The sequence below is a fragment of the Vollenhovia emeryi genome, unplaced genomic scaffold (assembly GCF_000949405.1).
Source record: "Vollenhovia emeryi isolate VEMERY1.0 unplaced genomic scaffold, V.emery_V1.0 DF939270.1, whole genome shotgun sequence".
NCBI lineage: Eukaryota > Metazoa > Arthropoda > Insecta > Hymenoptera > Formicidae > Vollenhovia > Vollenhovia emeryi.
This window is the reverse complement of record NW_011967096.1, coordinates 20,760-46,941: the sequence shown is the minus strand read 5'-3', so window position 1 is coordinate 46,941 and position 26,182 is coordinate 20,760. Positions and strand designations below refer to the sequence as shown.

At 43.6% G+C, this 26,182-nt stretch overlaps 4 protein-coding genes across 8 annotated transcripts in view; 2 read left to right on the top strand and 2 right to left on the bottom strand.

Moving 5' to 3' along the window:
• LOC105559456 (ankyrin repeat domain-containing protein SOWAHB) overlaps positions 1-1,269 on the top strand; it is a 104,456-nt gene extending 103,187 nt beyond the window's left edge. For 2 of the 3 annotated variants that reach the window (XM_012007744.1, XM_012007743.1), the window contains one exon: positions 57-1,269. In XM_012007744.1, coding sequence (XP_011863134.1) covers positions 57-350 — 294 coding nt within the window. In that variant the 3' untranslated portion in view covers positions 351-1,269. The remainder of the gene's footprint in view (positions 1-56) is intronic. The other variant, XR_001008749.1, reaches the window with a different exon arrangement.
• A 1,146-nt stretch (positions 1,270-2,415) lies between these two features.
• On the top strand, positions 2,416-3,810 carry LOC105559453 (tRNA-splicing endonuclease subunit Sen15-like). Its single transcript, XM_012007737.1, has 4 exons — positions 2,416-2,604; positions 2,726-2,807; positions 2,876-3,047; positions 3,132-3,810. Exons 1-4 carry the CDS (start codon positions 2,581-2,583, stop codon positions 3,406-3,408), a joined length of 555 nt encoding a protein of 184 aa, XP_011863127.1. The 5' UTR covers positions 2,416-2,580; the 3' UTR covers positions 3,409-3,810.
• Positions 3,806-26,182, bottom strand: part of LOC105559455 (serine/threonine-protein kinase N) — a 35,863-nt gene continuing 13,486 nt past the window's right edge. For 2 of the 3 annotated variants that reach the window (XM_012007741.1, XM_012007740.1), the window contains exons 4-18: positions 19,477-19,580; positions 18,602-18,809; positions 17,181-17,341; positions 12,150-12,401; positions 11,925-12,075; positions 11,765-11,852; positions 11,328-11,683; positions 11,009-11,247; positions 9,978-10,145; positions 9,232-9,546; positions 9,002-9,153; positions 8,710-8,929; positions 8,518-8,625; positions 8,305-8,445; positions 3,806-8,150 (exon numbers count right to left, since the gene is read on the bottom strand). In XM_012007741.1, the coding sequence (XP_011863131.1) occupies positions 8,007-8,150; positions 8,305-8,445; positions 8,518-8,625; positions 8,710-8,929; positions 9,002-9,153; positions 9,232-9,546; positions 9,978-10,145; positions 11,009-11,247; positions 11,328-11,683; positions 11,765-11,852; positions 11,925-12,075; positions 12,150-12,401; positions 17,181-17,341; positions 18,602-18,809; positions 19,477-19,580 (2,807 nt within the window). In that variant the 3' untranslated portion in view covers positions 3,806-8,006. The remainder of the gene's footprint in view (positions 8,151-8,304; positions 8,446-8,517; positions 8,626-8,709; positions 8,930-9,001; positions 9,154-9,231; positions 9,547-9,977; positions 10,146-11,008; positions 11,248-11,327; positions 11,684-11,764; positions 11,853-11,924; positions 12,076-12,149; positions 12,402-17,180; positions 17,342-18,601; positions 18,810-19,476; positions 19,581-26,182) is intronic. The other variant, XM_012007742.1, reaches the window with a different exon arrangement.
• On the bottom strand, positions 12,515-15,115 carry LOC105559454. Its single transcript, XM_012007738.1, has 2 exons — positions 14,249-15,115; positions 12,515-14,172 (listed from the first exon to the last, which is right to left on the bottom strand). Exons 1-2 carry the CDS (start codon positions 15,095-15,097, stop codon positions 12,877-12,879), a joined length of 2,145 nt encoding a protein of 714 aa, XP_011863128.1. The 5' UTR covers positions 15,098-15,115; the 3' UTR covers positions 12,515-12,876.

Genomic DNA, 26,182 nt, shown 5'->3' with positions numbered 1-26,182 from the left:
GCCGACCGTTCTAATCTCTTGCGCGTCTTTTGCACGCTGACGTTTCTCGCTGCAAGCTGGAGCAGAAGCTGATGCCACCGCCGAAGTACGCGCCCATCAAGAAGCGCAGGAGCAGGCGTCCGCACGACTTCGGCTCGTCGCAGGAACAGCAGCAGGTTGCCAGTCAGCCGACTACTCCGTTGCCGCAGGGTAAGATCAGCCGACCGAACCGGGCTGTTCAGCGCCGACCAACATCCACGACGGCGGTCACCTCCAGTTCCATCGCGTCCGGAGGCGTTCAGCAAAACGACTCCGACTCCGACACGGCGTGCGGCTTCGATTCTGCGTGGCGAGGATCGGCCCAGCTGTAACTAGTCTAATTTGTTATCCTAAACACCGTCTCTCCATGCTTATACGATTGCACGAGGCGCAGGGGAGCTTCGACCTCGAGAAGCTCTCTTGCGACTGACAGCGACTGATCTTTGACTATTCGTTCAAAATGATGGAAGCGAGCCTACATATACGGTTCTCATATACGCACACGTTAATGATTTTCCGATACACAGAAAGACACTTAAAAGTTCGTTCTTTTGATGAAGTTTTATAAACCGTCACATTGTTCTATTTTACAGGATTTTGTAAGAGCACAGAAAGGCTGGTAATAAAAATTGTAGCTACTTTTTCAAGTGTGGTTTCTTTACGAAGGTTTTATCGCGTGATTCAAATCTCACTTTCTTCAATAAGTAAATAATTTGCCTTTGTTTATATTTAAGTAAATTATTTGCTGTCGTATGTGATATCGCCATCCTTTCTCACTTCAGCCGGCGTGCTCAAGTTTAATTTAAAATAGAAATACATGAAAATAAAGGGATATGTTTGTGTACCTATATTTATACATATATAGAAATATATTTTATAAGCCGCAGGGTGTAATTTAAGGATGTTCGAAGTTCAGAGCGCTTATCCATCGTGTATAAATTTTCGGAACTAATTTCTTTTATACGTTTCAAGATGTGTATGCAATTTTTAGCTCTGCATTTGCGACATCGTTGTATATATACTATACTGTCCATATGTCAACACTCTATATCTAAAATCTTTCGACAATTGGATGTTCATTGTATGATGATCAACGCTGAAGAATTATTTTCTTAAATAATGTAGAACATTTTTCGATGCATTTTGGGCAATGAGCATTTTCTATCGTATCGTCAAACAAGCATACAGGGCGACAGTTATTTATACACATACTTTGTACAATTTAAGCAATAAACATCACATTCGAGATTACATTGAAGTATCCAGGGTTGGGTAGTGTCTAGTCAAAAGTTAAGTTAAAAAGTTAAATAATTTTAACTTAACTTAGTTACATTTTATCGGTAATTTTTAATTTTAGATTCTCGTACTCAGATGCGAACTGAAATTGTTTGCATATGAAATGGGGCCATATTCCGTGTAGTGTGAGTGATTGTCCAAACGCTAGTCGCGAAATTCAATGCAATTTACGTGATCGTAAGTCTCTGAGATTTTGTGTAAAAATAAAACATTTAACTTTTAACTTTTTAATTTTTTGTATTATTAACTTAACTTTTAATTCAATTATATTACGGATTAACTTGTATCTTAACTAAGTTAAATTTGCAATACTGTTAACTTTAACTTAACTTAGTTAAAAACAAGATAACTTATCCAACCCTGGAAGTATCTTATACCTATATCCCCTCTGATCTCTGGAAGATATACGTATTTTTAAAAAACGTAGACAAGAGTAAAAATATATGATTAAACAATGCCCGAGATCGCGGCGCGTATTCATTCAGTATTCACTCAGTGCGCACTAGTGCAAGCAACCGAATTCGCTATTATTTAAGTGCGCGCTACATCGCTAGGATGGGTTTTCAACCGCAGTCTTCTCTGGTGAAAATATTTTACTGAAAATGCGAAATTTTGCTAGAACGTGTTTGAAAATCTCACAATTGACTCCGTTTCATTATAATTCATCGATATCTCAATAAAAAGTCAGAGAAAAATCGTTTTCATTAATTGTAATACAATTTGCAGCCAATATAATATATTCGGTAAACTTTATAATGCCAGTCTTTTATTTCACTTTTCATCAATTTTATAGTAAACTCCGAGCAAGATATTTCCATCAGGATTCGTTGGTCTAGTTTCTTTTATTACGTCAAAAAAAAGAAATATACGTAAAGTCAACGCCCGGTACGTTGAAAATTCGTTCTATATCTTCGATGTATGCTCTGGCGACATCTCTGCGCGATAAGGAGAAGCTTCGCTCCAAATCGAGAGTTAAGGTGATGCTGGAGTCTCTCTGTTTTACCGACATTATAAAAAATGTCGGTAAAACAGAGAGACTCCAGCATCCCCTCTAAGTCCTTACCTTTTGCCGTTTGTGTTTTAACGCCGGCCCGCGAACGCCAGGTGGACGCTCGCGGAGCGACTCGGGGAACTGTCAGCGCGAACACATGTGCCAATTCCCATCGATGCTCCTCCCCGCCCGCGGTGTTGCGATGACAATTTGACGGCGGGCAGTCCCGCGGCGAGAATCAGAGCACTCCACCCCTGCGTCCCGCGTGCGGAAAGATGTACGACATCTGCCACCCCAGCGTGAGTAACCAAGAAGACGCGCGCGATCCTTAAGTCCTGAGAATGCCCGCATGCCTGTGTATGTATAAGCACTCGGTGTACGGTGGAATCATTATGATCCTTGTCAATTGTACGCTTGCAGTATTATCACCTGTGCAAACTCGGCTGTAACGACCCGATAAAAACCAGCACCGCCTTTTACGTCTACATCGAGCTATGCGAAGGTATTGTATGAAGTTGTTGGATGGTGAACGCGCAGTCTACTCTCGCCCTGGTTTCCTCTTCTTTCCAGTGAAGCGATACTGGGACGTCAGGTACAAGTACAGCGAGGAGCTTGACGTGATTTACTTCGAGGTGAGGAAAAGAGAGCACTCTCGCTTGGAGATCTACGTGCCTTGGCCGATCAAGCATAGCATCTGCCTTGAGAAAATTGAGAAGATGCAACAGTCATTGCAAAATGAACGGTAACACGGCGATTCCGCATCTTGTCGATATTTCTGTAAGGCTTCGCCGATCGAATGTACATTTATGAGTTTTGTCTCCGACAGATTGACATTTGTATTCAAATCTCAAGATAGCAGCAGTGTTTTCTATACGGTGAGCGCTGGCCTGTCGAAGCCGGTAGCACCAGACGCGAGCAAACTGCAAAAGGAAAAGGAGGAAAAGATACTTAATTTGGAAAAGGAAATCCGAAGGAACACACCAAACTTATATGAATTAGCAAAAACTTTAGGTTCCACTCATGAGATTGACGATCAGAGTTGTCATTCTGGTTTGAACACTGCAGAACCGTCGAGTACAGATTCCAGTTTGAAGATATTATGATACTTTTCTTCTATTTAATATATAATTTCGACCTAATATATGTCTGCTGTTTATATATCGGTATTTATCTTTTTCTCTTGCACACTTTACAGCTTATGTATCAAACACACAACAGCTAAAAGATTCTGACACACTGGAACTGGATCTCGTTGTAATTTTGTCGAGCACAATAAAATCATTTTCATTACAATAAATACGTATCGATTGGAGAAAGTGCATTTAGAAGTATGGAGAGATGTATATTTTTAATATTTATTTTTTTAAGTAATTCACATATAAGGTTCGAGAACTTTCGAGAACACCTCTAAGGATTGCGTAATTGTTTAAAGTGATATGTGATAAGCTGCCACTGCAAATATATATATGTACGAATTAAATAAATTAATTTTTAAAAATCTTTTATCTCTAGCCATGTATTATTAGTGGACACTACAAAATACGAGGCACATAAATTTCCTTATTATAAAACTATAATGATAAATATAGCGAACATTTTAACCAAACTTACATCTAGTAATTGCTATATAATTATGTGTTATAAAAAATACATGTAACGAAATAATCATCTAATAAAAGATCTTTATGAATCAAGAGTAGATTCTATCTACAGAACACTATAGGATGTTTATATGTACATGAAAAATTTTAATCATCGCATTTTGGACCATACATATACTCCACATGAATCATTAAATAATACAATTTTGTTTCTACAAATAGCTGCGTGTAATATCAGTGGGAAAAGTAATTTGTTCACACACGCAATTTTATAATGTGTGTCAAGTACATTGTAAAACGCAAGATACAAAACGGTATTATTTGTAAAAATATTTGTATCATTCAAAACCACTTATAAAGTTTTCAAAGATTGCAGGCAGTTGAAAGTAGCATAAAAAGAATGATATTGCATAGCATTTTTCTGTTCCGTAAAGTGTAAAAATAATATACACGTGTCAATGAATATCTAGAATCTAGAATAATGTTACTTTTCGCGAAACGTAATTTTCATGTTAAATTAATGAAAAACTTAGGTCACCCCATCGCGCAAAATCTATTTCGAATTGCCATATTGCTTTGTAAAAATTGTATATATGCCATATGTTTCTCTGCCTGTTTTACTACTAAATGCGACAATATAAATTTTCACGAGGTTTACATTCTTTATTTCAAAGCCGTATATTATGTAAAAAGGTTGGATTTTAAAATTTATATACATTAATAGAAAACAGGCACGTTAAAAATTATCCGTATCTTTCAAATCTTCCACTGTTGTGTTTTGTATTCAAGATCTAAATATATTTTAGAAACACCTAAAATACTTTTCTACAGATCTGAACTATGCTGTATAAGAAGAATTATATATAAAATAGATACGAAAATGATTATGTATATATAAATTTATAATTGCAGTAAGGCAACTAGATCTCGAGATATTCGAATCTATCACTAATGACACAGTTAACTTTTCATAATAACGTTTGATATTAAAGTTTCAGAAATAATTCTGGTCATAACATATTTACGCCTTAAACGAGCAGTATCGCAAATAAAACTTGGTCGATCTCACATAATAAGATTTTAGTATAATAGTCAATATCCACAATTAACAAAATCCGATTTAACTGTATATCAATTGTTCCATAGTATGACAGATTGAGTGAATCTAAAATAAAATTAAACGAATATCATAATAGACAAACACAAAATTTACCAAGCTCTATTTGAAATATCCTTCCTGATTGGCACCGTTACAAAATTTCTAATTCAATCTTCAATTTCCATTCTAATAACAATAAGACCTACATGTAGAAATAAAAGACAGGTGAAAAAGATTATATATATAATATCGAATTATTTCGTTTCTTATTAATAGCCAGAAAATTTTCTATTGCATATTATATATCAAAATTTGTTCGATTATCGTAGGCACCTTTTTAAGAGATGGATGAAGTGTACCATGGATTACATTTAGATTGTGTATATGTTGAAGTTCTAAAAGCAATCAAAATCCTATAAAGGATTAATTATTAAATACTAAAGCTACAATATATAGGTGATAGCATCCGGAAAGAAGGGTTCCGCAATAACTGGAAGGAAAATTAATTTAAAAGCTTTTCGTAAGTAAAATCTAACAGCTACTCCAATATTATACACAGCTTTCAGATCATGTTCTTTTAAGATTAAAATCGCTTTTGTATGTTCGTAGTAAAACGTGAAACACGTCTCATGATAGTATTCTTTTGTAAAGTTAATTAAAATTGATCATACAATGCTACGCTAACAGCTATTAAACATAGAAATATCATTCATTATTATTCTCTCGACACATTTGGTTATATATTTATATATACACGATATGAAGCACATAAACTAGTAATCTTATAAAGTAGAATATGAATGTACATAACTAAATAATGAAATATAGCAAATATAATTGGGGTACATGTTAAATGAACCTAAAGGATTCTGATATACAATATTAATGCGCTGCCTCACACGATGTCATAGGGCTCATATGTCTAATGTCACCATAATCTTGCAAAATTAGCTATACATAAGTGGATTAAATTTCCAATTATTATAATAGACAATATATGGTTAGTTTAATTATAGCGCTGAATGTTAATGTCAATATGATCATTATTGTTGCATATACATAGCGCCATTTCAAATTCAATTCTTTATCACATGAGCATGAGCAAGTATAGCTACATTTTGATTTACTTTATGCTTTCTTAATGAATGTTAGAATATTGTTTTTATTATTATGATTATCCTTTAAGTTCTATAAGGATATATAAAATCTTTGAGTAATTGCATGTATTACTGTACATAATAGCGGTATATATAATAGATAACGAAATATATTGAAAATAATATATCTTCACGCAAAAGGACATCCATACATATTTAATACTAGCAACAGGACAGAGTGTTTGGAGATCACTTCTGCAAATATAATCTAAGATTACTCTCATTTATATGCGAAAAAAGCTTCTTTCGAAAGATTCAATAGGTTTCATCGTTTTCTCTTTTGCTTGGCAGAAACTGACCGGAACCCTTTAACTTTAAAGAATATGTCGATCGTGAACTCACTTACAATATTACTTCGTATCAAACCAGATATTGTACATTCATGTTTACCAGTTATTTACTAAAACTGTGCAACTCAACATTAGGCGAAAAACCTGAGATTCGATCAAAAATGTTACTGGAGCAAAGTTCGCGCATATGATTCTTGGTAAATATTATTTTCTAAAGGCTTTACCATACATTTTCACATAATCACATCATGTGAGTCATAGCGTTCCGTACGTTTTCAAAACCATTCCAACTTATCACGGAGACTAAACAGGAGAAAGTGTATTTTAGGGAAACCAGAAAGTTAAGAAAATTGTAATTGTAGCGTATGAAGAACTGCCAAAGCTAAATCGAAAGGTTCAGAAAAGACGGATTTCCGTATGTAGTAAATAAACCAGCTTAGCTGCATTCGTCACACAACACAGTTCTTCTCCAGAACAGCGATCCAGGATTCAATGATTGGAATGTCTATACAGGAAGTCAATTTTAACATGCAATTTATACTATTAAAAAGATTGAAGTGAGCGAATTCACTTTCAAAAAATGTTTCATTGATGTCGCGCTACAAAATGCATCTCCTGAGTTTTGTAATTATTATTTCACTGTTTTGGCTTAAGATTATATCTTTAAAACTCAAACTCTTTCAGGCAATTAACAAAAAAGAAAGAAAAATCACCTATTGCTGAAAAGTTTTTTACTATTTCCAAACTTCTGTACACTGGAAGTTCTGGGAATAACTCAATCTATGACAAGAAGGCATTTGTTTTAAACTTATTTTTCAGTTCTCCCAACCCAACTTATGGTGAATACCATGGATCACTTACCGTAGAGTCTCACAACCTATAGAAAATAGATACCTTGTTTCAGGGTTCTTATTGTTAGTGAAGCCGTTCGTCAGACAATGAGCAATTGAGCACCAGAATTATATCCGTCCGCGTTAAGAACGAAAAATTAAAATAGAAATCTTTTAGGTTTTCAGCTTCTTGGTAGTTGTCGCAACAAAGAGAAGAAACTAGCATTCAAAAATGGCATAATCCCAGATGTTTTTCCCAAACAACATAGAGATAAATATGGATTTTATCCGTATTGGCTATCTTAGCCAAGCCGAAGATATTTAAGATGTGTTCGATTAATTTCGAGATAATATCTGAGGAAGAATTGGTTATATGCATGACTATTGATAATGATCAGCAATCCCAGCTCATCTGATTACAGAGAAAGTAGACGAGATATTAGTCTCACTAACGAATAGATCTCAACTTGTGGAGCTGCATTCATGTACACTCTACAACTTTGGTTGTTACAAATTTCTCTTGTAAATGTACCTACTGTGATCATTAATATAGTATCCAAAATAAAAAATCTATACATGATGTATAATGACATATGTATGATATATATTGCTCAGATAAACAGACGCGCGTGTAAATGCCACAGCTGCGCAAGTTCCATATACGAAGCAACTTTCTTCTTCAATTTGTCGATATTTTTCCCTCAAGAGACACCAATCATTATGGCTAGCACCAATCAGCCATATAAGTAAAGTCCTTAAATAGACTCTGCTCTAGGTCGCTAAGAGGCCGAGGGTCTTTTGGAGGCGTTAGTTGTGGCTTCTCTGATGTAAACTCTTCGTCAAAATTACTTACATCTTCCACTGAATGCTAATAACGGAGAAACATTTCCATGTAAGAAAACATTAGAAAAAAAAAAGATTAAATGAATTCTGATTTTCAAATGATATTTAAAGTTTTATTCCCATCAAAAGATGTAATTTTTATTAAATTTTATGCATCAATAAATTAAACAGATACTTACGATTACTGGTACAAAAGGTGGTTTCACGCGTCTTAGAAGTAAATCATCCCAAGCTATGTGTCTGAAAAATGCTTGTTTCTTCACATCTTCAGCGTCTCTTTCACTGCTACCTAGTCTCCTATCTGGATTCTTTCTGAGTAACTGTAATAGAAGATGCATGTTGATAAGTTTCACATTAGAGAAGCAGAAAAGTAGCAAACCAAAGATACTTACTCTTCTCATGATTGCAATTGCTTCCAAAGAAAGGAATCTTGGATATCGTACTTCGTCATTTACAATAGAATCAAACACTTCTTCTTCGTCATCACCTGGGAAAGGAGACTGAAACACATAACATATTTATGTAATATTCCATATAAACATATTTAAAACAAGCTGTATAATATTTCAAAGCAGTAATATTACCTCTCCAACCAGCATTTCAAATATTAAGACTCCAAGACCCCACCAATCTACAGCTCGCGTATAAGAAGTTTCTGTCAGCACTTCGGGCGCCAAGAACTCAGGAGTACCGCAGAATGTACCGGTTCTGTCTCCAAATCCCATACCTTCTTTACATAAACCAAAATCTGCGATTTTAACGTAACCTTCCGTATCTAATAGCAGATTGTCTAATTTCAAATCTCTGTAAATAAAGCGTACCATGAAATATAATATATAAAAATATTACTGATTATTTAGTGAATGATGTATATACCTGTAAATAATACGATTTTCGTGCAAGTATTGCAATCCGAGGACCACACAAGCGGAATAGAACACAGTGCGTGGCTCCCCGAAAACATCAGCATGTATATGCATCATAAGATCACCGCCAGCTGCATATTCCATTACAAAACATACATGTGCCTAAAAGAAATTCATCTTTTTTTATTCTCTCCTGTCTTACGAATTGAATTAAAAATACTAGAGAATTATTATCGGTACCTCAGTTTGAAAGCACGCAAATAAATTAACAAGGAAAGGATGGCGCGTCGTATTTGCTACTTCGAATATTCTCTTTTCAGAAAGCAACGACTCCACTTCGTCTCTAGCTATAATGTCTCCCTTTTTCAAGGCCTTAATTGCAAAGTACTCTCCCGTGTTTCTATATTGCGACAATATTACTTTGCCAAAATGTCCACGTCCAAGTACGGAGAGCAGTCTGAAGTTTTCCAGAGTCATACCAGTGAGCTGAGAATGCCTTCTTGACTCGTGGGTGTCTCTATACTGAAGAGGTCTAACTGGCATTTCGTATACAACCTGAAAGACAGTATGTTTTAATGTATTATTGTAAAGGTAGGTTTATTAACAGTAATTACTATATATAAAAGATTGTAAAAATTATGTTAGTTAAATAGAGACGAGACACTTGAATGTGTCCTCTAGATCTTAGATAATGGCAAATTACGCTGCAATATTGTAATTATTAAAGTTTTGCATGTGGTTATTCGTTTTATGTCTATGCAAATATTATATAATTAGAAATACATGCAATGCATAGATAAAAGATTCGAAAAGAAGATAAAGTAATAATTAGAAGTATATAAGACGAGATCATTTATAAGGATAAAAATAAAATAGCTCATAAGATAGAAGCATTACAAAAAGGGAATTATATTTGTTCCTGCAGTATGTGCATGCGACATACTAAGCAAGCAAAGCAATGCTGTGTGTATGTGGAGGACATGTACCTCATCCTCAGGAAACTCGACGACAGGTTGGGGCGAGGGTGTGCGTGGAGAGGGTGGTGCAATCAGCACAGGGCGGGGCTCTGTCACGAGGGGCCTCAAAATTGCACCCTGAGGCCCGCCCTTTTCCTCGTTGTGCAGAAAATCAAACTCCCTTAATGCGCTCTGCAACTACATTGCTACCTCTTTAGCTCTACTGCTTAATTGAAATTGCACTAAATTTTAGGTTGCGCATCGAATTGTTTAAACTGGACATATGCATGATGTAACTAATATATAATTTGGGTTTTTAAATATGTATTTATTCAATAATGACTTATGATTTATCATCGTGATAGGGAGTTTGGACTTGTTGCTTTTGAAAAATTGAAAGGACAGTGTAATATTGTTTGAATCAATAGTGCAAGAAAATATAATTGTAAAAATAATTGATATAATACAACTGCTAGAAAACAGGAAACCTATGTCTCTATTTAATAAAGAATTTGTGTATAATAACTACCAGATCTCTTAAAGCAAGTGCAAATTAAACTAATACTACTTTCTTATAATTGCAGAAATACATAATATACCCGATAACATGCCGCATCAAGATATATATATGTGTATACATTCATTAGAAACTATAACTTTATAGGAAATGTATCTAATTATCATATCATACATTTATTTTATAAACTGTTTTGTCCCATAACCAAGATTCCCCAGCCCTCAGATTCTAATGCATATTACTACAATCTTCTTGAGTAATTGAAAGTAGAAATAATATCATAAAAATATGAGAGTATAGTAAAATATATTATTTGTAGCATAATAAAAATTCTTGATATATCTAACACACCATGTAATGGTATAATGATTTGCGACATTAGCAGTCTTGTATCTTTACATCAAAAGCAAAGATCGACAAATACGTATAACGTAATAGCATTTATCATCGCGTATCAATACGCATGAGCGTTTTAATTTATAAAAAATGATATATAAGAAAACGCGCATATATAAAGATGATAAATAAAAATGAAAAGACTTACCTCTTGATCCAATTTGGGAGGTGGTGTAGGTGCAGGCGTAGAAGGTTTCTTTGCCACAGTTGGTGGCGGTGGGGGAGGATGCTCCGGAGGACGTGGCAGAGTTGGACTACCACTCGATGTTGACATGCCTAAAGGCCGTGCGCCACCCAATCCCCCTTTCTCCGGATTGGGCACTTCGCCAGGAGTTTCAGGCTTATCTTCTACTGAGGTATCAAACACAAGTTGCAACGGTTGTGGTCCTGCAAATCGAAATACGTATATGAGATACCTTGGCAAGATTTTGCCATTATACGCATAGACGAGCTTGAAGAGTCCTTACCTGAAGGTGGACTCTCAGAGTTTCTGGAGTTGTGCAATGAAGGCGCCGAACGTTTAAGCAGCCTACCCCAAGTCGCAACATTTATGTTCATTTGATTTGCTCTTGGGAAGTTTTTCACTTGCTGCTTAAAGATCTTGCGTTGGCGCTGCAATTTAGGCTTTCGCGATATCATTGGATTTAGGAATTTTATTTCTGCGAACAGAAGGCCTTGCGGTTCCAACTGTAGAGCCATGCCATGTCGGACGTCATCTATGAATTCTTCTAAACGTAAAAACTTCACCGCGCAAAGAGATCTCCAATCTTTCCAATAAATGCCTATTTCGAGCTCTCTCGATTTATCAAGTTCAATAGAAAACCTACAAGTTTTTATAGGGCACATGACACTCTATGAAGGCAATCGAGCATTGCATTAATTAACCAATTGATATCAGCATTACCTTTGGTCCCAAGCTTGTTGGGAACATGGACGCCAACTTGTTTGTCCTACGGTTTGGTTATCCAATTTTATAACTGCCATAATATCGTCTGAAAAGAAGCGATAATTAGTAACAGATTTAAAGATGTCGATGTTATTCTCTCAATATATCAAAAACTTACTGCTTGTTTCGTCCTTCACGCTATATGACTTGCTTGAGCTGCGTCCCGTGACACCTTTAACGAAGCTACGTAAATCAGGACTAGCAGGATGTTCCCTCCTCGTACGTCCAGGCACTTCTTCTGCTAAGTCTTGACATCCCATTAATCTTACCTAAACACATTGCAGCGTGTAATACAAAGAAGTAACACCGTCGGTCATTTAGTTGCGTATACTCGGACACGTACCTCTAATTGTCCTGTAACAGCGGCGCATCTCGATACCGAAGCCGGTACAGTGGCTTTACCTTCCAAAGGACCGCGAAACGGTTGTAATGATGTGTATGTAACAGGAACTGGACTAGCCGACTGTACGCTAGCTAATTCTCTCTTTAACTGAGCTGCGGTACCGCTGTCGGGAGGTAGCTCTTGCCTTCTGAGCTCGAGGGACAATCTGAGTAGGTCCAATTTTCTACTGGATTCAGCGAGGCTTGCTTGAGCCTGTAGTAATTTATGGTTTATGTAAGAACGTGTCATAAGCGACAAGGTATTTTATGTAACATCAGTTTAATGTAAATCGGGAATTGTACACACGCGTAGACACACAAACGATATCAGTCATAATATTTATTAACGATGCAATCGATATGATACATCTTTGTTAATTTTTATAAATGCTCAATTTTCAGCAGAATGTATTTCTTTTAAGCAGCCCTCTCTGTAATAATTAATTTAGATAAAAAAGCTATACGTATATAGAATACATGGAATACTTAAAGAAATATAAATTAAGCACACAATATACAAGTTTACATCGTCCCCAATCGCCATGAATGCAATGGAACGCAATTAATTTTCTTTTTACGCATACAAATCTTACGATACATAAATAAAGGAAGTGGAAAGCATTTGTCGTCTCGTAAAAGCTGAAGAATCAATATGTTGAAAATCCTCGGAAGCTAATGAAATCGGTATGTCACTCTTTTCGCGACTTGAATGCCGGGTGACGTTCGAGTTCGCTCAACGAAGAGGATCGTCCTCTCGCCGCGTCTTCGAAGTATCGTCGGCAATGCTCGCACGAACAGGTCGGATTCTTCGAGGGGCCTATGTGATGCCCAGGTTTACGGAACGCGCTGATTACTGCTCCAAACATCGATGCTTTCACGATGTGATCAGTTTTCTCTCCGTACGGCGTGGTGAAGGGAGACGTTACGCGGGAGGGTATGGTCGAGGGAAGAGGAGACGGGCTCTTCGAGCCGAACGGACCGATACGATCGCGCAAAACATTCGTATACGGAACGTAATCTCTGCGCGCCGCAAACTGTGGCAGTTCCTCTTGAGCATTTCTACGCCCCGAGTCTAAATTAGTCGCGTTAGATTCCTCCGTTTGACCCTTGCCCGCGCGACGGGCGATCGAGTCTCTCTTAACGAATCGTGACTTGTCATCGCCGGATACGAAGCTCCAGCCGACCGCTCCGCTCTCGTCGGAATCCTCGGCGCTCTCCCCGGACGACCAATCGATCTTGTGCTGTTTGAAGTATTCCCTCATCTTCCTGTTCTGCAGCAGATGCTTCCGTTCGATTTGCGGCGATCGCCAGGTTCTGCTTCTCTCGTAGCTGGCTTTCGCCAAGACGTCCATTCTCCGTATTCTATCGCGATCCGTGACATTGGCGTACTCGAAGCTGTCGCAGGGCGTCAAGCCGGACTTACTGTTGACGAGGGACTCGATATCGGAGAACGTGTCCTTCGACGACGTCATGGTCGTCGAGTCGTAATCGCACGGCGAAAGGGCCGTGCTGGACGACACCGTGGACCACGGGACGGAATCGAGGTCCCGTATGCCGCTGTACGAGCTGAATCGCGAAGGGTAAAGGGAGCTGAGGACCTCGTCGCTGTCGTATCCCTTCGAGCTGGCCAACGAGGGCATCCTCATCGGCGCGTTTCTGAAGCTCGCGCACCGCCGTTCGGCGCTGCGCTTCAGAAATGCGTTCGCGTCTTGAAATCCCCGCGGCAGGTCGTCCGCCGCTTGAGTGTGAGTGACCCTGACGTTCTCGTTCTCGTAGACGGTCATGGGCGTGCTGCGCTCGTCCTCGCTGATCGTGTCGTCCGTGCTGACGTCGTCGTCGGAGCCCGTGCAGTACACGTCGATGTGCACCGTCCGCGACTTGCGCTTGCTGCTGTCCTCCCTCGCGGACGAGTCCGATCTCTCTGGATCGGCCGGAGGGCCGGTGCTGGTGTTCCCAACTGACGCCGGGGGCGATCGGATTTCCTCCTGAAAGAAGACGACCGTCGCACTCGAGATTCGTTCAGCGAACGCACTTATCGCAGAATCCACAATGGCGACTCACCTCCTGTTTCCGCTCGCCACGCTGGTGAGCACCGGTGTCAGATCTCGTCCTAATTCCGCTGCTCCTCACAGTCGACGACGAGCGCACCGATTCGATGTCGGTGGTTTGCGACGCCGCGTCCTTGCTCGCCGCGGTGGCCCTGCCGCCGCCGCCGCTGCTCGCACTCTTCTCCGCGACGCGAGTACAAAAGTGCGTGGTGAAGGCGCTCGACGCGCTGCCCTCCGCGCAATCCTCGCAGACCTCCGGGACCGCGCTGAACTGATGAGGCGAGAAGACGTGCTGGTGCGAGGGTCGACGGTGCCACTGATCGACGAACGGGGCGGTCGCCTTCGAGGACTCGGCGGGGGTGGACTTGTCGGCGCCCGCGGTGGAGAGCACGATGCTGCACGTGCTCCTACATCGGCGATTGTACTGCTGGGACGGGCGTCGCGCCGGCAAGGTCGAATACGTCTGCGACGAGACCCGCTCGCTGTTGTAGCCGGAATCGGAAACGTTCGCGCGGCCCCTGGACGAGACGGAGTCGTCGTTGCCGGACGAGCCCGAGCGCGGCAGAGTGTACGACCTCTCGGGCGGCGTGGACGTGAAGAGTATGTTGCCCCGTTGAAAGCCGAAGCCGCCGGCGGTGCCGCCCGACGTCGGCGGCGTCGCCGTCGAGTCGGGCTCGCCCGTGTTCCAGCGGCATATCATGCGGATGCCGCCCGCGTCGGTGGTGGCGGTGGTGCCCGGGGGCATTTGCACGGTCTCGGAGGTCACCGCGTCGCCGTGGCGAATCGTGACTTCGGCGCGCACGAGCCACGGCGGCACCTGGCCCGCTCCGCCGTCGCCCGATTTATCCTGACGTCCGTACATCTCGCGCCTCTCTCCCCCCACAGCCGCCCTCGCTGCGCCTTCATCCACCGCACGACATTATTGTTATCCAATCGGCACCGCTGCCAGGAGAACACGTCCGAGCGGTCTGCCCACCCCTCCACCCTACCGAGGAGATGATGATGCGCTTCTCTCGCCCGTGCTTTTCTTCTGTTCATGGATTTCACGTCTCTCGGCCCGAACGTGCGCGCAACACCCGCGACCCCCGTTCATCCGATTCCGCGGTATATCGAAAAGAAATCTTATATAATAATGTCTATTTGAGAGCTGAGCCGCTCGCGCCTCGCGATCTCGTCCGTGGCGCAGTTTTTCCCGGAAGGATGGTAATACCGCGGTATTGCATCCGCGCCACCGATCTATTTTCGGGTCCTCGTGTCTTCTAGCCCCGAGTGCGTTTCTTTCCGCGTTAAACGTCGCGAGATCTTCAGCGCCGGACACCCTCGACGTGGCTCGGCGACTCGTCGCAATCGGTTCCCCGCGTAACAAGTACTTTTTTCCAGCACGATCGCGCGAGACGGTTGTTTATAACGCGCGGCTTCGCCGTCGCGTATTGCACAATACTCGGTGCGGTTGTTGCAACCGTCGCGGTTTTCGTATCTCGCGTGGCAACAAACCGGAGCGGTATGGAGCGACGACGTGTATAATTAGCACGATGTAAATTTGGAGCAACGTACGGTAGCACTAAGAATACAATTTAATATTTCGAATAAGGCGGCAGCCTTTCGTCGACGCGACAATCGCGCGCGACGATGACGCACGGTCGGACGAGGTACACCCTGCGAGTCGCTTAAGAATTTCAATCGTAGACTATTCAGTCCCGATGATCGCCGGTGTCGTCGAGGACGCTCGAAACACGGGTTATCCCACGTGAGCGTGAAACCATTTAGCACGATCTGAGAGAAATGCGGATCGGTTCGATCCCTGAGTGACTCGCACGTACGTTACACACACCCGAGCATCCGTGAATCAAACGAGATTCGAGCTTCCGCTGAGTAACGGATTGTTTATAATTGTCTCGGTCAGAGACGTTTGAGCGTCCAGTTAGTATACAAGTATCCTGACAGCTTAAATCGATTCTGAAGCGGACGTCAGTCTTCTTTGGAGCGCAGCGTTCGGAAGGAGAAGCGCGGCGGAGAGAGAAAGAGAAAGAGAGAGAAAGAAACAGACAGAGAGAGAGAGAGAGAGAGAGAGCGAGAGAGAGAGCGGGCGGCTTCGTGTCAGTCTTCGGGTTCAGATCATAATTAACAGGCCGCGATTATCCTGAACGCGCGGTCGATATCCTCTTGAATGTCCACTTGACGGACTCCCTCGCAGTCGGCCGGTGCACATGTCGTCGGTTTATCGCGGTGCTTACGATACTGGGTGATGCCAGTTCGCCTCGGGAGATGGTAACTAAGCGCGACCCGAAAAGGCGTCACGAGAAACGGCGGGGTGGCGCGGGGGGGCATTCGAAGAGCTATTTTGAGAGTGGCGCGTATACGCCGCCACCGACCCTCCTGGGTCCACCGCGTCGACGTGCATTTACGCCGCCGACGTCGTCCGCGCGATCCGCCTGTCGGCGAGAAGTCGTTTTCGTACCGGCTGGCGCGGCGGACGCGCTCGCTCGCTCAGCCTCCAACGCTGATTCGCGAGGGCTGTTATAAATTGGCCGGTTTACAGAGAAATCGACCGGTCAACTGGTAACAGCCTGACAATTTTTATAATATCAAAGCACGCTTGATTTAAAAAGAGAAACCAAGACGGCTACTCTCGATTGGAATAAGGCAGCCGGATCTTATATGCTGCGTTTGCTGATTAAAAGAGCCTTGTTGCGCCAGAAACGGAAATTGCCCGCGCGTTTTACATCTTCGCCGAGAAAGAGAGAGAGAGAGATGAAGTCGGACAATTTCCTCGTTATTATCATTTCGAAACAGCTCCGTCGACGAGGTGACGTAAATGGCTTCCTTTAACGCTGTACGTACACGCTGAACCTCTCGCAGATTGCGTGTCACGCGCAGAGACTTCCGTTTCCACGGATAAGCTGACGGATGGGAAATTAAAAGGAGGAAAAGAAATGGCCACGTACCTCGGTTAAGGCCTTCTTATCAGCGGCTTTGGCACTTGTACTCTGTAGAAGACGTATCACGTTCTTGGCACCCTCCACGACAGCTGCCTCTATTCGTAATCGATGCCGCAGCTCCTCCACCCTCTCCTCCAACGCGAGCTCCAAGCTGGGCTCGTACCTGTCTGTAAAAGCATTACGCCTTGTTATTCGCGTTACGTTCGCGACAAAAAAAGATCGCGCTCGCGGCGACGCCGGCCGCCACTCGTTACAGAGCTTTCATTTATCAACGGCGCGCGATTATCTTCTTGCGTAACGCGCGTATCCACCCACGCTTCATAGCGAGAAAAAGTAAACCATTACCCGCGTAATGTATCCTTCGATGGACAAAGCGCTTCCTTCCAAGAAACGCCATTTACCACAATAACCAACGCACCCCGCAACATTGTACTTTTATACTGAATACACGGCACAAATTCCTCGCCGAGATACGAATGTATACCGCGTTCTGAAACGGTTTCATTACCGCGGTAAATGTCAGCTTACTGTCTTCGCTCCGTAAACTTCACGTTAACAATGAAACGCGTACGGCTTAACTGTATGCGATCGTGCAAACAATTACAACGATAAAGCTGACGATACGCGTGCACGCCCGACGGAATTTTAGCGCGACTTCCGACAGTGCGTGTCAATATTTAAATAAACGCGGCGTTTCAGCCGCAAATTAATATCGCAAATTTGGTGCAATTCACGTGTAAATTCGTTGCAATCAATAGGCTTGTTTTCTGTTCCTACACTGGCGAACTAGTGCAATAAATTGGAGTAAGACGAACATATTTTTTTCCCATTCCAGCTTACTGTACCAGTTCACCAGTGCAGGAACAGAAAACAAACCTAATATTGAAGAATCGATTGTTTCGCACTTGTAGAGAAATAACTCACAGATAGATTTGATATCGCCAGTAGTATAAAGCCAATGATGTGTAGTTTTTAAAAAACGACCTATTTAAAAAAACAAACGACGTTTCGGTCCCGGATTTGGACCCTTTTCAAGTAATCTGTCCACACATATCGTTCGTTTGGCCAATATCGTTATGTTAATAAGATACTAGTCAAAATATGATTGCACTCTTTGGTTGAAGAGTCGATTGAAGTTGCATTATTAATTGTAAGACACAAGTAAAAGTGTCGAGTGATGTGTGTTAGACGAGATGTCGGATTGAACGTCGGATATTGGCCAAACGAACGATATGAGATAAGTAACAGTTGTGTGAACAGATTACATGAAAAGGGCCCAAATCCGGGACCGAAACGTCGTTAGTTTTTTTAAATAGGTCGTTTTTGAAAAACTACATATCATGTAGAGAAATATTTTTAAATATTCAATCATCTTCTTGCTCGCAGGCTCGCTCTGCAGATTGTTATTAATAACAGCCGACGTGTACCTTTGTTGCTAGCCGTTTCGCCGTTCGGCGGTGGCGCATCGCCGCGCTTTTGCTGCTGCCGTGCCTGGCGCACCTTCATGATCCGCATACGTAGGAACTCGATTTTGGCGCGGGAATCATCTAGCATTTGTTGAGCCTCCTGTAGCAGTTTTTTGTCGCGATGGCCGCTCGTTAAACTCTGTATCATGTTCTCAGCACCCTGCTTGACCTGCCGGGGGCATAAAGCAAATGACACTTTGCATGCGTTTATTAGATCTCTATGCATCTACTGAGGCCGACATTGAGGATTTTCCTCTCGATCTGGCGCATCCAGTGTGCGCAAACAAGAAAATCAACCGTTTTGTCTCCCCCCCCCCAAAAAAAGAAGGGAGGAGGAAGGTATAATTGCAGACAATTAACGCTTCTGCACTAACAAGTAATAACCGCGGAGAGTCCGGGCGCGTTAGTCTAATTATTTCAAATCCCCGCGTGATGTAACGAGAGATTATTTTTAGTAGGAGAAAAACTGCGAGCGACTCACCGCGCTGACTCACGCGAGGCTGATACAAGAAAAGTGAAAGAGAGCTACTCAAGTTCTGCGTAATCACTCGGAAAGCGTTGCACGTACATACAACGACTCTCCGCGCGAGAATTTATTAATCCACGTCCCTATTTATCGGAGAACTGGCGACGTACAATTATTACCGAGGCGGAACATTCGTTATTTCGTTATCGATGCTACCCGATATCGCGACAACTGGCTGCTAAAAATCTTGATAACGCGACGCCTCGATATCGCGCGATGTCACTCCTCGTGTTTTAGACTGTCTGTTGCACGCGCGGCCTCTGAAACGCTACGTAATTCAATAGTTTGTCTTCAACAGGCGGATTCCTACCTTCAGTTCGATATTGAGCTGCTTCTCCAAGGACAGAAGCCGAAGATCCGTGAATAGACCTTCCTGACTCGGCGACGAAGGCCCCATCGGTGATAGAGGCGTGTCTGAAGCAAAAATAGAATACGTTCACAAAATGAAAGAATCCGATATGACCTAATAATGTAACGGCGATATACCGATACTAGACGAGCGAACGAGATGTCTAGCGACGAAACGGAGGCGCTGTGCGACGCGAGAGCGTATCGGGTGCGTTATTTGAAGAGAAAAAAAAAAGCAGTACCTTCTCTTAAACGTTCCACGTGCGATTCGGATACGCTTTCTTTAGCCCGCAGGCATCTCGTCTCGCGTCACGTCCGGGATTTTCCGCGTTAGCGCGAGCGCCTCATGCCAGTTTCTACCGATTAACTTTGATCTCGGTTTAGCTTACTTAGTATATTTCTCTAGCCTTAAAAATTGGAAAAACGTAATTTAAATCGAGATTAATGTTAATCTGCATCGGTTCAGAAGCGGGCATCACGCGCGTCCTTTTCTTTTTCAATCGTCTGGCAATCTCCATTTGATTCGACAAGCGAGATCGTGCGGCGCGCTTGGATCCTACTTTCCATCACCCGGCGTGTGCTGACGTGCTGAAAACGCCCTGACTCCCACGTATTCAACCCAGTGCGCGGGGAGGAAGCATGGGGAGAGATAGAGATAGAAATAGAGAGAGAGAGAGAGAGAGAGAGAGAGAGAGAAAAATGATGTCCCGCTTTGTTTCAGGAACGCGCCGTTATGAATTTCCCATCGCTTCCTTTTCACCGCGTTCATTCTGCCTGTCCATCATAAATGTCTTCGAGATACAACGCGGATTATCCGACAATTGCGTCAGGCGCTTTCTCGCGCAGCGCAGCGCCGCGCGGAATCGCCGCGCGGTAAGGTTTACGCGAGACCTCTCGGACCACAATTTATACGCGAATAGCACAATAACGCGTGCACAATGTAGCGATGTACGAATAAAATGCCGCGCGCGCGCATGTAATTCGTGCCGGAACGGTGTGGGAAACGCGAGGCCGTAATTACAAGCGTTATTTCCGTGCCCGCCGGAACTTGCAACAATTACATTAATCAATGTACCTTGCGTAATCATATCGCGTTTATCCTTTGTTATATTTCGTATATTTTAACGACCGCCGCCCGTCTCCCTAATTGCGAATCTCCTCCAAGGATGCGTATAATAATAATTGCTTACGCAACGCGAGTCGCTTAAGCGCATCTCGTCGCATCCTCCTGGGAATTGACGGGCCATTGATAAATTTCATTTTTTAGCAACGTCAGTTCTTCGGACAGCTTATTATTAATTGCTCCGCCACGTCGTCATTTCAAGGCCGATTCGCACGAGGAGGCCGCGATTCCGTCGCCGGTCGTTGTTTCGTCCACGCATCGCCGTTGCAACGCGCACCTACGACCGGCGGCAGGAATTTAGCTCGTTAGCGCTGCGATGTGGGACACCCTTTCCTCCATCGAAATATGCCTATTATGCACCCGTGGCCTGGGCGCACGGGAAGTTACCGTAAACACGTGCACGGTTCCACGGTCTCGCGATTTCCCCCTGTGAGCGCGTGCGCGCGTATTCTACCGGCAGTGCCGGATCCACACTCTCTACATTTTTTTCGAGTGAGATTTCGCTCCAAGAAATAATATACTGCCAGTCCGAATGGAGTGAAATTTCACTTTTTGAAAGAGTGCCGTTATTCACTTTTTACTCGGGTCGATTCTCCAACTCTAAAAAGAGTGCCATGTTTTACTTTAATCGATTACTGCACCGATAGAAAACAAAAATGGTTGCAGTTACCACAATCTTACTATAATTTATAGTCATTTCAGGAGCCAACCAGATTTTTATAATTCTTCCAGCTATGTTAAGTTACGGCTGACCTAACAATGTATTATAGTTCTCATAGACACAATATTGATCCATGCAACTTGCGATATGGTTGTCATAATGCACCAAAACGAGCTTTTAATTTGGATAAGGTGTATCAGTGGATGCGATTTTCAGTGGTACACTTATAACTGCAAAACAGTGATTTATTGTTTTCAGTGATAATTCGTCGACTGATTTTTAGCAAGTAGTTGGGAAAACGTAAGGGAGGGGGGCTCCGAAAAAATCATAGCACAAGGGGGCACGATGTCGTGGACCGGCCCTGATTGTACGCACGTACGTACGTACATACGTACGCACGCACGTCGCGATAAACGACGCGTAGTACCCGTTCGACGCAAATGGGCGAACGCGCGGACGGACACGCTCGCGCACCGTCTATGCACGCGAGCACGCCCGACGTGTCCGAATAAGGAGATGCGAGGGAGCGAGCAGATGCGCGATTTTTCACACGCGATACCTCAAATACGCGCCGCGCCGCCGAAAATGTATGCTAATCGTCAGCTTAGAGCTCGGGAATCGCGCGAGCGCCTAAACGGTACGAAAAACGGCTAAGCATCCGTGATATTTGCAATGTTATTTACGCCCCTGCGAGACGTAAGGACCGCAAATATCCCGGCGAGTTCTGCAAACATGTTAAATTAGGCAGTACGGAAACCGGTTGCACGGAGGAACGTTATTTGCCGATACGCGTACTATATTTCGGCACGTTTTACGTCTAACAGCAGGTAATTTTTTTTACAGAGTACATTTGCCAAGAATCTAGCGGGCGAGGATTTAATTCCACGATCAGTCTACTCTCTAGAAGTCAATCAGTGGATTATCGTTGAAAACAATGAATATATTCATTGAGTCGAAATTTTGGCCCTATGCTGAACCTTTAATTCTATTATATGATAGGACCTAAGACAGAGTAAAAGAGGTCGAACTGCAAGTACAAAATGTACTCCTACTTTAAAACCGATAGTGTCGGAAATTTCTACTCTTGCCAATTTAGCATTAAAGTAGATCCTTTTAAAGAACAATTTAAAGATTCAAGGGAGAAGTAAAAAGTATAATGTCATCAAAGTAGGTAATCGCTGGTCTATGTAGGTGTATCGATCAGCTAAGTAGGTGTAGATTATCCTTAAAAGTGTCAAAACAGTACCAAAATTTCGACTCCGTTAGTCACTGATTTACAAGTATACCACTGCAAGTAGTATACTTACACCTGCAAATCAGTGACTTATTCACTGTTTTCAGTGATGATTCACTGATTGACTTGTAGAGCGTGTGGCAGGGAATTAAATTAATTCTCTGCGCAACGTAGATCTTGCGCAATGAGAGAAACAAGAAACGAGGAATTAAATGTAAGGAATTCGGGAATTAAATTCCGATCTTTGGAAAGCCACGCGTTCGCAACAAAGGAAGAAGGAATTCCTGACTCTTCATAGGTCGAGATTTAATTCCCTACTCCATATGTCAAATTCCTCGTTTCTTCATCTCGTTGTGCACGAGCACTTATCGACTCCCGGTGGCTTCATCGACAGACCTCTCGGACAATCGCGGGACGGCTATTGTTCCCCGGGGAATCGCGCGCGCGCGCGCGAGCAGATATAACGAGGAAATCGAGAGAAACGGAGGGAGCCTGATAGACCGCGCGAACACAAGCACGTAGCGCGCGGCTTTACAATGCGGCGAAAACGACGGTAGGCGGCATAAAAGAGTTCGCGGGGACAATACGGCATCGAGAGCTCCGCGAAACCGTGTCATTAGCGCAGCTCGGCCGAACACGTGCCCCATTATATTCCGTCTGCCCTTGCCCGCCGCCGCACGCGGGGACCCGGCGACAAAGGCTTTCCTTGTTTTTGATACCGCACCAACTGCACCCATCCACCCACCTACCCTTCCCGAGTGCCCTTCCGCTTGCCCTCGTTCCTCTCTCTCTCTTTCTCGAGTCTTTTCCCCCTTTTTTTCGACATCCTTCCCGCCGAGAAACAAAACCGAGAGATTACCGATGTACGCGAGCATTTGAGAGAACGGGGGAAAAAAGTTGGAGGAAGAGCCGTGTAGAAGGGTGGTTGTGCGGAGCGCGCAAAGTGGCTGCAGCTATTCGCAGCCACTCTCGCCGGTTCAACGAACCCGCCGGGCGGGCGCGGCGCACGCAACCCTTTCGGTAGGGAGAGTGCGTGCGCTCTCGAGGAGCGGATAATTGCTCTCTGCCTTTTGCTCGCAGCGAAAGGAGAAAAGGACAGCGCGGCGACCACGCGAGGTGGTTATGCAAAACGTACCGAGGCGATATGCAGCCAGGTGCTCTCCGCCGGTCTCGCGCACTTATTGTTAGACGAAAAGCCGTTTGATATTCCGCGAATGTTGTAAAAAGAGTATCTCGGAAAGCGTGTAAAATTTTATAATTGTTTTAGGCCTCGGTACGGAGAGCCGCAGACCCCAAAAATTCGCGTGACAATCTCTCGAGAAGAATAGACAGAAATTATACACGGTAATTCCGCGACGGTGGTTGCACACGCAACCGCGATATGCATTAATGCCATCGCGCGATGCGTGCCGGTGTCGTGTCGTACCCGCCATTCCATTCATAACTCCACTCGCGTCGAAGCCGTTCCATCTGCACGAAGCGTGAGTTAGCGATACGTTCGGAAAGGATAAACGCGCGTCGCGGAGGGAGAGCTCCTCGTGCAGTTCGTTAATGCGTGTAAGAAGCGATTGTTCGTGGCGCGATGCTTGTCGGCAACGTCCTTATTACGGCATTGATTAAAATAATTACCGTAACTTGGCGAGAGGCGAGAGAGTGCGAGAGGCGCTTTATTTGTACATCTCCGAGTCCTGCATCGACAGCGACACCCGCATACGCGTTCCCAGCATCTCGTCGTGCAGCAAGCGCTCGCGTCAAGTGGACGCAACGCGATCTTCCGTCAAGTTTATGACTAAAATACTTTTCTCGGACATCCCCGACGGTCTCACGAGAGATTGGTCGAAAAATATTACTCTGGCTCGCGATCTCACTTGAACCAGAGAGAATCACTATAAATGTCCATCTCTGAGAAAATCCTTGTAACGATACTCCGTCTCTTCGGATTTTCACATCTGACATTTGACTCGTCAGAACTTCTCGAGAACGTATCGCGGACTCTACAACTCCTTGAAGCGAAATCTCTATTGTATCGAAATTGTGAAAATAGACGTTAAGTTTTCGCAGACCACGACGTATTGTTTCTTAAGATACAAGTTACGAGTTACGATACTCACTGACAAATACCTCTCTCTTCTTTTCTCAAGTAACGAACAAGAAGACATCCTCGATAACAATCGCACTTCAAGGCAGCGCACAGTGAAAGATTTAACACCTTGTAATGATCTTAAAAAAGGAAAATTACTCCGATGGCCAGGTAACCTTTGGTGCAGGCGGTGCAGCTTTTTACCTCGTATCGGGCAAACTTTGCCATAAACACGCCCGAGGCGCCGATTAGCATAAGCGGCAAAAGCGTACCGAGGAATTAGCATACGCCTCGAAAAACCTACGACGAGTAACCCCGGGCGCTCGGCAAAGTAGCAGTTAAGTTATTAGCACAGAGCCACCGGTTGGTTGCGCCGATCGAGAAAATCGCGGGACCGGTCCGATAGAAAGTGCGGCGTTAAAAAAGCAATAACGTAAAGCCGGGCGGTTATGCCGGCGAAAATCGCTTAAAATCGAGCGCGATACGACGCCGCGACGACGCGCTGCAGCGCAGTTGTCGCGACGCGCGATTTCCCCGGGAGACCGCACGGAGATGAATTGGATAATTATTTGTGCGAGAACGAGACTCGCCGGTAAACGCTTCATACCCTTGACATGGGCTACCGGAACCTATCGGTTATCCGCGATCATTGAATGATCGTAGGCGTCAATTGCCATTCCGTGGCGAACGTTCCGCACGCGAGCTGCACGGACGAGCGGAAGAGAGCCCCTGCGTTAGACAGCACCGATATATTATACGACGGATGAGGTCGAGCTAGAGAGAGAGGACTGTATCGCGCGAGGTCTATCGATCTAATCTGTTCGCCCCGTAATCTCGAGCACCGGTTCCCCGTAGTAGATACATCGCCAGATTTACAGCGATAACATCTCCCGGAATCGCGTATCACGTCGGAGAAAATGAAATTCTGACGAGGTGTTTTTAGATTCCCAACCGCGATATCGCGACTTCCTAAGGTCAATATACCTCCGATACGAAATAATGAAATGCAACGTATCGCGGACGGATCTCTTCGCACGTCGACGAAAAGCCGGCATTAAGATCGCAAGTGCGACGTCCGCGTGTAATGAAGATCGCAAGAGGTGTACCGAGAGAGCCGTTCGACGAAAAGGGAACACCCGCCTCTTTCGCGATCAATTAAGAAGTTTTACGAGCGCCGGTGAGGCCCGATAGAGTCCCTATAATCAGAGTCTGGCCAACCAGTTCTGTAAAATTCATTCTTTCTTTCGAGAGTTGCCAGAAATAGGAGGACCAATCGAAAGTTGCATTCTGATGTACTGGAAGACCAACTGCCCTCTCGAAGAAGATGGACAGAGTGAGACAGACGAATGTTTCCCGTTCTGTCTCTTTCTAGTAATTCTGATTTTCTGTGTTCGGCCGACAACCCTCTCACTTATCCCACCTCACTTATGTAAGAAATCGTGGCTCAATTATTAAAGTCTGTGTCCACGACGCTAGAACTTGGTCCAAGGCCTTTGGAATTACTAAAAAGGGACAGAAATGGGAACTTAGTATTTGTCTCAATCTGTCCATCTTCTTCAAGAGGGCAGTA

Bases quoted from the DNA above. Each gene is read 5' to 3' on its own strand.
- LOC105559454 (XM_012007738.1), bottom strand. From the start codon at position 15,097: ATGTACGGACGTCAGGATAAATCGGGCGACGGCGGAGCGGGCCAGGTG. The intron at 14,173-14,248 runs GTGAGTCGCCAT...GTCTTCTTTCAG, and splicing joins GTGGCGAGCGGAAACAGGAG to GAGGAAATCCGATCGCCCCC.
- LOC105559453 (XM_012007737.1), top strand. From the start codon at position 2,581: ATGTACGACATCTGCCACCCCAGC. The intron at 2,808-2,875 runs GTATTGTATGAA...TCTTCTTTCCAG, and splicing joins CTACATCGAGCTATGCGAAG to TGAAGCGATACTGGGACGTC. The intron at 3,048-3,131 runs GTAACACGGCGA...TGTCTCCGACAG, and splicing joins CAGTCATTGCAAAATGAACG to ATTGACATTTGTATTCAAAT.